Source organism: Ascaphus truei, unplaced genomic scaffold (genome assembly GCF_040206685.1).
Source record: "Ascaphus truei isolate aAscTru1 unplaced genomic scaffold, aAscTru1.hap1 HAP1_SCAFFOLD_622, whole genome shotgun sequence".
Taxonomy (NCBI): Eukaryota; Metazoa; Chordata; class Amphibia; order Anura; family Ascaphidae; genus Ascaphus; species Ascaphus truei.
Genome location: NW_027456955.1, coordinates 215,163 through 228,215, shown reverse-complemented (window position 1 = coordinate 228,215; position 13,053 = coordinate 215,163). Strand labels below are relative to the sequence as shown.

Sequence of the window (13,053 nt, the reverse complement as noted above, 5' to 3'; positions counted from 1 at the left end):
CTGCACATGTATGTTGATACTATCCTATATAGATGCAGTCCCAGCGTCTCTGCACATGTATGCTGATACTATCCTATATAGACGCAGTCCCAGCGTCTCTGCACATGTATGCTGATACTATCCTATATACACACAGTCCCAGCCTCTCTGCACATGTATGCTGATACTATCCTATATAGACGCAGTCCCAGCGTCTCTGCACATGTATGCTGATACTATCCTATATACACGCAGTCCCAGCCTCTCTGCACATGTATGCTGATACTATCCTATATACACACGCAGTCCCAGCCTCTCTGCACATGTATGCTGATACTATCCTATCTACACACAGACCCAGCCTCTCTGCACATGTATGCTGTTACTATCCTATATACACGCAGTCCCAGCCTCTCTGCACATGTATGCTGATACTATCCTATATACACACAGTCCCAGCCTCTCTGCACATGTATGCTGATACTATCCTATATACACATAGTCCCAGCCTCTCTGCACATGTATGCTGCTACAATCCCCTATAGTGCTAACATGCAGTGCGATCAGGCCCAGGATATAACACACGGGGCAGTAACACATGGGGCAGTAACACACACAGGGTCAGTAACGCACACATGGAGCAGTAACACAGTGGGCAGACACACAGGGGGCAGTAACACACACACACACACAGGGGGCAGTAACACACACACACAGGGGGCAGTAACACACACACACGGGGCAGTAACACACACAGGGGGCAGTAACACACAGGGGGCAGTAACACACACACACTCACGGGGCAGTAACACACACGGGGCAGTAACACACAGGGGCAGTAACACACACACAGGGCAGTAACACACGGGCAGTAACGCACACAGGGGGCAGTAACACACACAGGGGGCAGTAACACAGGGGTCAGTAACCGTGCGCAGCACATAGGGGCAGTAACACACACGGGGGCAGTAACAAACACAGTGGGCCATAACTAGGGGCAGTAACCGTGCGCAGCACGATGGGGATACAGCCAAAATTAAAAATAGATTGGTTTGGGTTTGTTTTTCCGCCGACTGTAACATGAGACGCGTCAAAATCCTACAGGATCCTGAGAGAAAGGCTTCCATTAAACTCGCCGGTCCAGTGGGAGCACTGAGAGCGGCGGGGGGGAGTGATGGGATGAGAGAGAGTGGGGGGGAGTGATGGGATCAGAGAGTGGGGGGGGAGTGATGGGATCAGAGAGTGGGGGGGAGTGATGGGATCGGAGAGTGTGGCCGGGGAGAGTGATGGGATCAAAGAGAGTGGGGGGGGGGGGGGAGTGATGGGACCAGAGAGAGTGGGGGGGAGGAGAGATGGGTTGAGAGAGAGTGGGGGGAGTGATGGGATCAGAGAGAGTGGGGGGAGTGATGGGATCAGAAAGAGTGGGGGGGAGTGATGGGTTGAGAGAGTGGGGGGAATGATGGGTTGAGAGAGTGGGGGGAGTGATGGGATGAGAGAGTGTGGGGGGGGGGAGTGATGGGATCAGAGTGTGGAGGGGAGTGATGGGTTGAGAGAGAGAGAAGGGGGTGATGGGACCAGAGAGTGTCGGGGGGTGGGGGTGTGATGGGATGAGAGAGAGTGGGGGGAGTGATGGGATGAGAGAGAGTGGGGGGAGTGATGGGATCAGAGAGAGTGGGGGAGTGATGGAATCAGAGAGTGGGGAGAGGGATGTGATGAGAGAGTGGGGGGGACGGATGTGATGAGAGAGTGGGGGGGAGTGATGGGATCAGAGTCTGGGAGTAATGGGATGAGAGAGTGGGGGGGAGTAGTGGGGGGAGTGATGGGTTCAGAGAGTGGGGGGGAGTGATGGGATCAGAGAAAGTTGAGGAAGGGATGGGATGAAAGAGAGTGGGGGGGAGTGATGAGATCAGAGCGTGGGGGGAGTGATGGGATCAGAGAGAGTGGGGGGGGAGTGATGGGATCAGAGAGTGGGGGGGAGTGATGGGATCAGAGAGTGGGGGGGAGTGATGGGATCAGAGAGTGGGGGGGAGTGATGGGATCAGAGAGAGTGGGAGGGAGGAGAGTGATGGGTTGAGAGAGAGTGGGGGGAGTGATGGGATCAGAGAGAGTGGGGGGAGTGATGGGATCAGAAAGAGTGGGGGGGAATGATGGGTTGAGAGAGTGGGGGGAATGATGGGTTGAGAGTGGGGGGAGTGATGGGATGAGAGAGTGTGGGGTGGGGGAGTGATGGGATCAGAGTGTGGAGGGGAGTGATGGGTTGAGAGAGAGAGAAGGGGGTGTTGGGACCAGAGAGTGTCGGGGGGAGGGGGGTGTGATGGGATGAGAGAGAGTGGGGGGAGTGATGGGATGAGAGAGAGTGGGGGGAGTGATGGGATCAGAGAGAGTGGGGGGAGTGATGGAATCAGAGAGAGTGGGGAGAGGGATGTGATGAGAGAGTGGGGGGGACGGATGTGATGAGAGAGTGGGGGGGAGTGATGGGATCAGAGAGTCTGGGAGTAATGGGATGAGAGAGTGGGGGGGAGTAGTGGGGGGGAGTGATGGGTTCAGAGAGTGGGGGGGAGTGATGGGATCAGAGAAAGTTGAGGAAGGGATGGATGAAAGAGAGTGGGGGGGAGTGATGAGATCAGAGCGTGGGGGGGAGTGATGGGATCAGAGAGAGTGGGGGGGGAGTGATGGGATCAGAGAGAGTGGGGGGGGAGTGATGGGATCAGAGAGTGGGGGGGAGTGATGGGATCAGAGAGTGGGGGGGAGTGATGGGATCAGAGAGTGGGGGGGAGTGATGGGATCAGAGAGAGTGGGGGGGAGTGATGGGATCAGAGAGAGTGGGGGGGAGTGATGGCATCAGAGAGAGTGGGGGGAGTGATGGAATCAGAGAGAGGGGGGAGTAATGGGATGAGAGAGGGGGGAGGGAGTGATGGGACCAGAGAGTGGTGGTGGTGGTGGTGGTGGGGGGGTGATGGGATCAGAGAGTGGGGAGGGAGTGATGGGATCAGAGAGAGTGGGGGAGTGATGGGATCAGAGAGAGTGGGGGAGTGATGGGATCAGAGAGTGGGGGGGGGTGATGAGATCAGGGCGTGGGGGGGGGGGTGATGGGATGAGAGAATGGGGAAGGAGTGATGGGATCAGAGAGGGGGGAAGGAGTGATGGGATCAGAGAGTGGGGAAGGAGTGATGGGATCAGAGAGATGGGGGGGAGTGATGGGATGAGAGTGAGGGGGAGTGATGGGATGAGAGTGGGGGAAGGGAGTGATGTGATGAGAGCGAGAGGTGGGGAGGGATGGGGTGAGAGAGTAGGGGGGAGGGCATGAGAGAGAGTGGGGGGCAGTGATGGGATGAGAGAGAGTGGGGGTGGGGGATGGGATGAGAGAGAATGGGGGATGGGATCAGAGAAAGGAGGAGGAGGAGGGGAGAGGACTAAGAACAGCCGCACTGTGCAGTACTGCTGAGTATGACTAATTTGTGTTTGGATTATGCTTGGTAAGTATTCATTGATGTTTGTACAAATAAAATAACGCGTGAGACAGAGATACAGGACGCCGCGCAGGTAAATGTCACAGATTCTCTCAATGTATTTGTTAAGTTTCATCAGATTGGAGACAGTCCTGTAATTAACTGAAAACATGGATCCCAAACGGGCCAAAATACACATGGATTGTGAGCTCTTGGGCCGAGGTTTCCTGGGGCGATCATATTCCTGTATTATCGTTATCCTTTATTGGAAATGAGTGATACACAAAGCGCAGGGAGCTGCATGTTAACCCCTTCCGTGCCAGCCGTCACTGTAAAGTCTGTGGGTTCATCTGTGTTTTACGTGCACAAAATTGTTACATAAAATAGCTGCGAAAGCACATGCATGAACAGTGGGTCACATTAAAGATGACTGCCTCCCTGGGATTTCCTTTCCCAGCAGGCTTGGGTTACTGGAAGCATATTAGGAGGGGAGAAGAAGCAGATGCGCAGAGAGCTGGAACGTCATGAACATGCTTCCATGCGGGCTCTGACACATTATTAGTAAGATCTCAGGATATAGGAAGGGGAAGATGGAAGGATTTCTGCAGCAGTTTTTGGGTGCATGTACCTTTAAAAGCTGACGTCACCCACACAGCAGACTACAGCTCCCATCATGCCTTGCGGGTGGGGGGCTTGGATGTGCAGAGTGGTGCAGAAGGAGAGAGATAAGGATGCTCATCCCAGGGCAGGTCCTGTGAGCAGTGACAGACAGCGCTCACACTTATCTGCAGCTATCACACTCACCTGCAGCGCTCACACTCCCCTGTAGCTCACACTCCCCTGCAGCGCTCACACTCCCCACAGGACTGAAGGGATAATATATATATATATGTACTAGCTGATATACCCGGCGTTGCCCGGGATTGCAGATGAATGCATTGGAATACATGGGACCGGTTGGGAGATGCCCGCACCTGCATTGAGTCCGGAGAAGTCCGTGTAGGGTCCGTCACGTTGAAGTCCCGGAGGATTATTATACGTGCTGAGAGCTTCCAGGAGCACAGCTGGGAAGAGTCTTCTCCCCCCAACACCCGGAGCTCTTAGCGCTGCTCCCAACAAGCACCCGCCTGCAATATACCATTCCCAATGGACAGTCTGAGCCTGCACAATACAGGGTTCCCTCTCCCTATTCCGTGTAAGCAGCAATGAGAAGGTGACTGCGGATTATTTGGGGCTGTGCGGTTTCTGGCTCAGGACTGGCCTGAGAGCCGTCCTGTTACCTCCAGTCTATAGGAACGAGCAATCCAGATCATGATCTATAATCGCACATCTCTATTGATCGGTCAGTGCAGTGTGTGGAAGGGAAGAATCCGAGCCCCCCTGCTCCCGGGAGCAGCGCGTTGTGCCGCCGCCTGTCCGGCTCCGCTCCAGGTCACTATGTAGCGTGTGAGGACATCGGATCTGAACCGGACATTTTCTGCTCAGAGAGAGGGACTTTTTTACTTCAATGTCTCCGCGCCGCTGCCCAAGTATTTCAATCTGTAATAATCTTGCTCTGGGATCTGTGCGTTATTGGGCGGGGGACTTTGTGGCTTAATATCCACGGACCGTGTCCTGCGTGGGGTTCCTGTTGTGCTGATGCATGTAAGATGAGCTCAAATCTTGGTGCAGATGCGGATTTCCCGTCCTGACAAGATGTTAGTGTTGGGGGGTCTCTCCCCAGTACCCCTCAATGTTCCCAGGCTGGGGGGCTCTTCCTGATGAAGATTGCCATTTGTCTGCTGTTCTGAGACCCTTTGTTGTCCTCTTGCACAGTCATGCCCTCCCCCACAGACTCCAGCCTTTCCCTGACCGCTCGGACATCACGCAGTCTGTCCCAGCTCAGACTCCACAGGACCTGGTCACACATGCTGCTGGCTCTGGGCTTTGTCCAAGTCACTCTGGGGGTTCTGATCGTGACCTTCAGCCTTGTGGCCACCACCATTACCCCGTCTCTGAAGATCAAACACTCCTGTCCGTCCTGGGCCGGATTCTCTGTAAGTCTCCCCATGTTCTGCTCACATGGGGAGTGTCGCTCAGAGCCGGACAGTCAGTCTCCGGTACAAATCCTATACTCAGATATCAGATACACCACGGATTGGTGTCAGACACTAAGATTTATAAGTGAGAGGTGCTGCAGGCGGCATTAATATCACAGTATAATAATGTATAGATCACAGCATAACATGATGTATTGTATATTATTATTGGCAGGACATGTGTGTATATGTGTATATATATATATATATATATATATATATATATATATATATATATATATATAGTGTAGTAACACTCGGTAGTAGGGTTATTATTGGAAGCACTCGGTAGTAGGGTTATCGTTGGATGACACTCGGTAGTAGGGTTATCATGGGATCGCACTCGGTAGTAGGGTTATCATGGGATTGCACTCAGTAGTAGGGTTATTATTGGATTACACTCAGTGGTAGGGTTATCATGGGATTGCACTCAGTAGTAGGGTTATTATTGGATTACACTCAGTGGTAGGGTTATCATGGGATTGCACTCAGTAGTAGGGTTATTATTGGATTACACTCAGTGGTAGGGTTATTATTGGATTACACTCAGTGGTAGGGTTATTATTGGATTACACTCAGTGGTAGGGTTATTATTGGATTGCACTCAGTGGTAGGGTTATCATGGGATTGCACTCAGTAGTAGGGTTATCATGGGATTGCACTCAGTAGTAGGGTTATTATTGGATTACACTCAGTGGTAGGGTTATCATGGGATTGCACTCAGTAGTAGGGTAATCATGGGATTGCACTCAGTAGTAGGGTTACTATTGGATTACACTCAGTGGTAGGGTTATCATGGGATTGCACTCAGTAGTAGGGTTATTATTGGATTACACTCAGTGGTAGGGTTATCATGGAATTGCACTCAGTAGTAGGGTTATTATTGTATTACACTCAGTGGTAGGGTTATCATGGGATTGCACTCAGTAGTAGGGTTATTATTGGATTACACTCGGTAGTAGGGTTATCGTGGAAAGTGGTGATGTCTTGGAGATCAGGCTAAGACCCAGTGTCTAATTCAAGCCATGGAAAGACTTGGCTATTTGTTAGAGCAGAGGGTGGGCCCGAGCCCCGATCCTGAGATTCAGGGGAATGCAGCACATTTTGCAGCCTCCTAGCTCCCCTGTGGTTATTGGTATCGTGTTATTATCGCTCTGAGGGTGTATATGGTATATGGTATATGTGTTTATGTATATATGTATATATTGCAGTATAACTTGTATGTACACTTTTATTCTTCTAGCGCTAACCAGACACGCATCTCTAGAAACATAACTATACAATTACAGCACAGGGAATATAATAATACAGATGGTTAAGTGAATCAATGTAATATTGAGAGAAAGGGAGTCTCTGCACCAAAGAGCTTTCAATCTAATCGGAATGTGGGGCGACTGACGGACACAGCAGGCTGAGTGTAATGTACAAGCGCATACTGTAGATTAGTGAGATGGGGATCTCCTGGAATATTTACACACTTGGTTGAACGTGGACTATTCAGATTAGTTTAGAAGGTGGACACAAGGGGGGCGCCAACGTAGGTGCAGCGTGTGAGAAGGGGTGTGAGGTAGGTGCAGCGTGTCAGAAGGGGTGTGAGGTAGGTGCAGCGTGTGAGAAGGGGTGTGAGGTAGGTGCAGCGTGTGAGAAGGAGTGTGAGGTAGGTGCAGCGTGTGAGAAGGGGTGTGAGGTAGGTGCAGCGTGTGAGAAGCGGTGTGAGGTAGGTGCAGCGTGTGAGAAGGGGTGTGAGGTAGGTGCAGCGTGTGAGGTGAGCGAGGTGCAGGGTGTGAGAAGGGGTGTGAGGTAGGGGCGAGGTGTGAGGTAGGTGCAGCGTGTGAGAAGGGGTGTGAGGTAGGTGCAGCGTGTGAGGTAGGTGCAGTGTGTGAGGTAGGTGCAGTGTGTGCACAGGGGTGTGAGGTAGGGGCAGCATGTGAGGTAGGGGCAGCATGTGAGAAGGGGTGTGAGGTAGGTGCAGCGTGTGAGGTGCATGTGAGGTAGGTGCAGCGTGTGAGGTAGGTGCAGTGTGTGCGCAGGGGTGTGAGGTAGGGGCAGCGTGTGAGAAGGGGTGTGAGGTAGGGGCAGCGTGTGAGGTGCGTGTGAGGTAGGTGCAGCGTGTGAGGTAGGGGCAGCGTGTGAGGTGGGTGTGAGGTAGGGGCAGCGTGTGAGGTAGGGACAGCGTGTGAGGTAGGGGCGGGGTGTGAGGTAGGTGCAGCGTGTGAGAAGGGGTGTGAGGTAGGGGCAGTGTGTGAGGTGGGTGTGAGGTAGGTGTAGCGTGTGAGGTAGGGGCAGCGTGTGAGGTAGGTGCAGAATGTGAGAATGGGGTGTGAGGTAGATGCAGCGTGTGAGAAGGGGTGTTAGGTGGGTGTGAGGTAGGTGCAGCATGTGAGAAGGGGTGTGAGGTAGGGGCAGCGTGTTAGGTGGGTGTGAGGTAGGTGCAGCGTGTGAGGTAGGGGCAGCGTGTGAGGTGGGTGTGAGGTAGGTGCAGCGTGTGAGAAGGGGTATGAGGTAGGTGCAGCGTGTGAGGTAGGGGCAGCATGTGAGGTAGGTGCAGGATGTGAGAAGGGGTGTGAGGTAGGTGCAGCGTGTGAGAAGGGGTGTGAGGTAGGGGCAGCGTGTGAGCAGGGGTAGGTGTGTAGCTGTAGGGATAATGTGATGTTTACATTTTTCATGATGAGTAGGAATCTTAATTTTTTTCTGACGTCTTTTTCACTCTCCCCCCTCTTCTCCCCTTCCCTTTCTCCCATTTCCTCACCCCTCTACCCCTGTCTCCTTCCCCCCCTCCCGCCTCCTTGGTCCTCTCCCCCTGTCTCCTCTCTTCTTCCCCCACCCCTGTCTCTTTGCTCGCTCCTCTCCCCCCCTCTCTTCATTCCTCTCCCCGTCTCCTCGCTCCTCCCCGTCTCCTCGCTCCTCTCCCCGTCTCCTCGCTCCTACCAACCTGTCTCCTCGCTTCTCCCCGTCTCCTCGCTCCTCTCCACCTGTCTCCTCGCTCCTCCCCGTCTCCTCACTCCTCTCCACCTGTCTCCTTGCTCCTCTCCACCTGTCTCCTCGCTCCTCTCCCCGTCTTCTCACTCCTCTCCCCCTATCTTCTCACTCGTCTCTCCTCTCCCGGTCTTCTCACTCCTCTCCCCTCCTTCTCCTCGCTTCTCTTCCACTCATCTCCTTGCTCCTCTTCCCCCCCTTATATCCTTGTTCACTCCCCTCCCGTCTCCTCGTTCCTCTCCACCTGCCTCTTCGCTCCTCTCCCCTGCCTCCTCACTCCTCTCCCCCCGTCTCCTCGCTCCTCACCCCCTCTCCTCGCTCCTCTCCCCCTTTCTCCTTGCTCCTCTCCTCCCCCGTCTCCTCACTCCTCTCGCCCCCATCTCCTCTCCCCCGTCTCTTTGCATGCTCCTCTCCACCGGTCTCCTCGCTCCTCTCCCCCTATCTTCTCACTCCTCTCCCTGTCTTCTCACTCCTCCTTCTCCTCGCTTCTCTTCCACTCATCTCCTTGCTCCTTTCCCTTCCATCACCTTGCTCCTCTTCCCCCCCTTATCTCCTTATTCACTCGCCCCCTCCTCGTTCCTCTCCATCCACCTCTTTGCTCCTCTCCCCCGCCTCCTCACTCCTCTCCCCCCATCTCCTCACTCCTCTACCCCATCTCCTTCCCCCCCTCCTTGGTCCTCTCCAACTGTCTCCTCGCTCCTCTTCCCCCACCCCCGTCTCTTTGCTCGCTCCTCTCCCCCCCTCTATTCGCTCCTCTCTCCGTCCCCTCCTCTCCCCCGTCTCTTCGCTCACTCCTCTCCACCTGTCTCCTCGCTCCTCTCCCCGTCTTCTTACTCGTCTCTCCTCTCCCTGTCTTCTCACTCCTCTCCCCTCCTCCTCGCTTCTCTTCCACTCATCTCCTTGCTCCTCTTTCCCTCCATCACCTCGCTCCTCTTACCCCCTTATCTCCTTGTTCACTCCCCACGTCTCCTGTCTCCTCTCACCCTGTCTCCTCGCTCCTCTCCCCGTCTCCTCGCTCCTCTCCCCCTTTCTCCTTGCTCCTCTCCTCCCCGTCTCCTCACTCCTCTCCCCCGTCTCTTTGCTCGCTCCTCTCACCCCCGTCTCCTCACTCCTCTCCACCTGTCTCCTCGCTCCTCTCCCCGTCTCCTCGCTCCTCTCCGTCTTCTCACTCCTCTCTCTGTCTTCTCACTCCTCTCCCCTCCTTCTCCTCGCTTCTCTTCCACTCATCTCCTTGCCCCTCTTCCCTTCTATCTCCTTGCTCCTCTTCCCTTCCATCACCTTGCTCCTCTTCCCTTCCATCACCTTGCTCCTCTTCCCCCCTTTATCTCCTCACTCCTCTCCCCCCGTCTCCTCTCTCCCCGTCTCCTCGCTCCTGTCCCCCGTCTCCTCGCTCCTCTCCCCCCGTCTCCTCGCTCCTGTCCCCCGTCTCCTCTCCCCCCGTCTCCTCGCTCCTCTTCCCCCGTCTCCTCGCTCCTCTCTCCCATCTCCTTGCTCCTCTCCTCCCATCTCCTCGCTCCTCTCCTCCTGTCTCTTCGCTCCTCTCCTCCCGTCTCCTCGCTCCTCTCCCCCCCCATCTCCTCGTTCCTCTTCCCCTGTATCCTCGGTCCTCGTTCCCGTCTCCTCGTTCCCGTCTCCTCGTTCCCCTGTCTCCTCGTTCCCCCGTCTCCTCGTTCCTCGTACCCCCGTCTCCTCGTTCCTCTCCCCCCATCTCCTCTCCCCCACATCTCCTCGGTCCTCTTCCCCCATCTCCTCGTTCCTTCCCCCTGTCTCCTCGTTCCTTCACCCCGTCTCCTCCCCCCATCTCCTCGTTCCTTCCCCCATCTCCTCGTTCCTTCCCCTGTCTCCTCGTTCCTTCCCCATCTCCTCGTTCCTTCACCCCTGTCTCCTTGTTCCTTCCCCCCATCTCCTCGTTCCTTCCCCCATCTCCTCGTTCCTTCCCCCATCTCCTCGTTCCTTCCCCCATCTCCTCGTTCCTTCCCCATCTCCTCATTCCTTCCCCCATCTCCTCGTTCCTTCCCCCCATCTCCTCGTTCCTTCCCCGTCTCCTCGTTCCTTCCCCGTCTCTTCGCTCCTGTCCCCCGTCTCCTCGCTTCTCTCCCCCCATCTCCTCGCTCCTCTTCCCCCGTCTCCTCGCTCCTCTTCACCCGTCTCCTCGCTCCTCTCCCCCGTCTCCTTGCTCCTCTCCCCCTTTCTCCTTGCTCCTCTCCTCCCATCTCCTCGCTCCTCTCCTCCTGTCTCCTCGCTCCTCTCCTCCCGTCTCCTCGCTCCTCTCCCCCCCATCTCCTCGTTCCTCTTCCCCTGTATCCTCGGTCCTCTTCCCCGTCTCCTCGTTCCCGTCTCCTCGTTCCCCCGTCTCCTCGTTCCTCGTACCCCCGTCTCCTCGTTCCTCTCCCCCCATCTCCTCTCCCCCACATCTCCTCGGTCCTCTTCCCCCATCTCCTCGTTCCTTCCCCCTGTCTCCTCGTTCCTTCACCCCCGTCTCCTCCCCCCATCTCCTCGTTCCTTCCCCCATCTCCTCGGTCCTTCCCTCGTCTCCTCGTTCCTTCCCCATCTCCTCGTTCCTTCACCCCTGCCTCCTTGTTCCTTCCCCCCATCTCCTCGTTCCTTCCCCCATCTCCTCGTTCCTTCCCCCATCTCCTCGTTCCTTCCCAATCTCCTCGTTCCTTCCCCATCTCCTCATTCCTTCCCCCATCTCCTCGTTCCTTCCCCCCATCTCCTCGTTCCTTCCCCGTCTCCTCGTTCCTTCCCCGTCTCCTCGTTCCTTCCCCGTCTCCTCGTTCCTTCCCCGTCTCCTCGTTCCTCTCCCCCGTCTCCTCGTTACTTCCCCCTATCTCCTCGTTCCTTCCCCGTCTCCTCATTCCTCTCCCCCGTCTTCTCGTTCCCTCCCCGTCTCCTCGTTCCTCCCCCTCCCTGTCTCCTCTTTCCTGTCCCCCGTCTCCTCTTTCCTCTACCCGTGTCCTCGTTTTTCTCCACCCATCTCCTCGTTCCTCTCCCTCCTGTCTCCTCATTCCTGTCCCCCCATCACCTCGCTCCTTCCCCCCGTAACCTCGCTCCTTCCCCCCGTCACCTCGCTCCTTCCCCCCGTCACCTCGCTCCTTCCCCCCGTCACCTCGCTCCTTCCCCCGTCACCTCGCTCCTTCCCCCCGTCACCTCGCTCCTTCCCCCCGTCACCTCGCTCCTTCCCCCCGTCACCTCGCTCTTCCCCCGTCTCCTCGATCCTCTCCCCCGTCTCCTCGTTCCTCTCCCCCCCATCTCCTCGGTCCTCTTCCCCCGTCTCCTCGTTCCTTCACCCCCGTCTCCTCGTTCCTTCACCCCCGTCTCCTCGTTCCTCTCCCCCGTCTCCTCTTCCCCCATTCCTCTTCCCCCGTCTCCTCTCCCCCCGTCTCCTCGTTCCTCTCCTCTCCCCCGTCCCTCTTCCTCGTTCCTCTCCCCCGTCTCCTCGTTCCTCTCCCCCCGTCTCCTCGTTCCTCTCCCCCCGTCTCCTCGTTCCTCTCCCCCGTCTCCTCGTTCCTCTCCCCCCGTCTCCTCGTTCCTCTCCCCGTCTCCTCGTTCCTCCCCCCGTCTCCTCGCTCCTCTCCCCCCGTCTCCTCGCAATTCTCCCTCCTCACTCTTCCCCCCCCTCACTTCTCCCCCCGCCATACCGTCACAACTCTCCCTCCTCCCCCCTTCTCCTCGCTCCTCCCCCTGCTCAGTTAGCCGTGTCCGGGCTGATTGGCTGCGTCTCGTGGAAAAGACCCTTCACCTTGGTGGTGAGTACGCAGTTGGCATTACACAAGACAGATATGATACTTTGTAGGTTACGATACCTTTTAATGGATACAATGGTAAAAGGTTTCGTTATAGCAATAGCAACAACAGCAGCGAATACAGGAACCTAGCTGGAGAAACCAGTATAAACAGACAAGAGAGGAACAGGAAAGTGAAGTTTAAATAGGCAGGCTGAGAGGTAGAACACAGGTGCAGAGGTGTCAGGTTTCAGGGTCTGGAATGTTCTTTGAAAGAGCTAGCAGAGTAGCAGCAGTCCCGGTGGATAAGCATGTGTACTGCAGGCTACAACATGACATTACTTACCCCTCCCAAGAATGTTCTCCGGACGATATTTCCATCTCCTTATTCCTTCCCCCATCTCCTCGTTCCTTCCCCCCATCTCCTCGTTCCTTCCCCCCATCTCCTCGTTCCTTCCTCATCTCCTCGTTCCTTCCCCGTCTCCTCGTTCCTTCCCCGTCTCCTCGTTCCTTCCCCATCTCCTCATTCCTCTCCCCCGTCTCCTCGTTACTTCCCCCTATCTCCTCGTTCCTCTCCCCCGTCTTCTCATTCCCTCCCCGTCTCCTCGTTCCTCTCCCTCCGTCTCCTCTTTCCTGTCCCCCGTCTCCTCTTTCCTCTCCCCCGTGTCCTCGTTTCTCTCCACCCATCTCCTTGTTCCTGTCCCCCCATCACCTCGCTCCCACTCGTCACCTCGCTTCCCCCGTCACCTCGCTCCTTCCCCCCGTCACCTTGCTCCTTCCCCCGTCACCTCGCTCCTTCCCCCCGTCACCTCAGCCTTCCCCCCCGTCACCTCGCTCCTTCCCCCC

The 13,053-nt window shown here is 55.9% G+C and overlaps 1 protein-coding gene across 5 annotated transcripts in view; it reads left to right on the top strand.

The window, feature by feature from the left end:
- Positions 1–3,356: 3,356 nt before the first annotated feature.
- The window catches only part of ENTREP3 (endosomal transmembrane epsin interactor 3), a 29,648-nt gene continuing 19,951 nt past the window's right edge, over positions 3,357–13,053 (top strand). The window contains exons 1-2 of one of the 5 annotated variants that reach the window (XM_075584496.1): positions 3,357–3,455; positions 12,175–12,231. Coding sequence is in view for 4 of the 5 variants with exons in the window: in XM_075584494.1 (XP_075440609.1) it covers positions 5,246–5,527; positions 12,175–12,231 (339 nt within the window). In the remaining variant the exon portion in view is untranslated. Of the gene's footprint in view, positions 3,456–3,510; positions 5,528–12,174; positions 12,232–13,053 lie in introns of those variants that run through there. The other 4 variants (XM_075584494.1, XM_075584493.1, XM_075584492.1 and 1 more) reach the window with 4 other exon arrangements.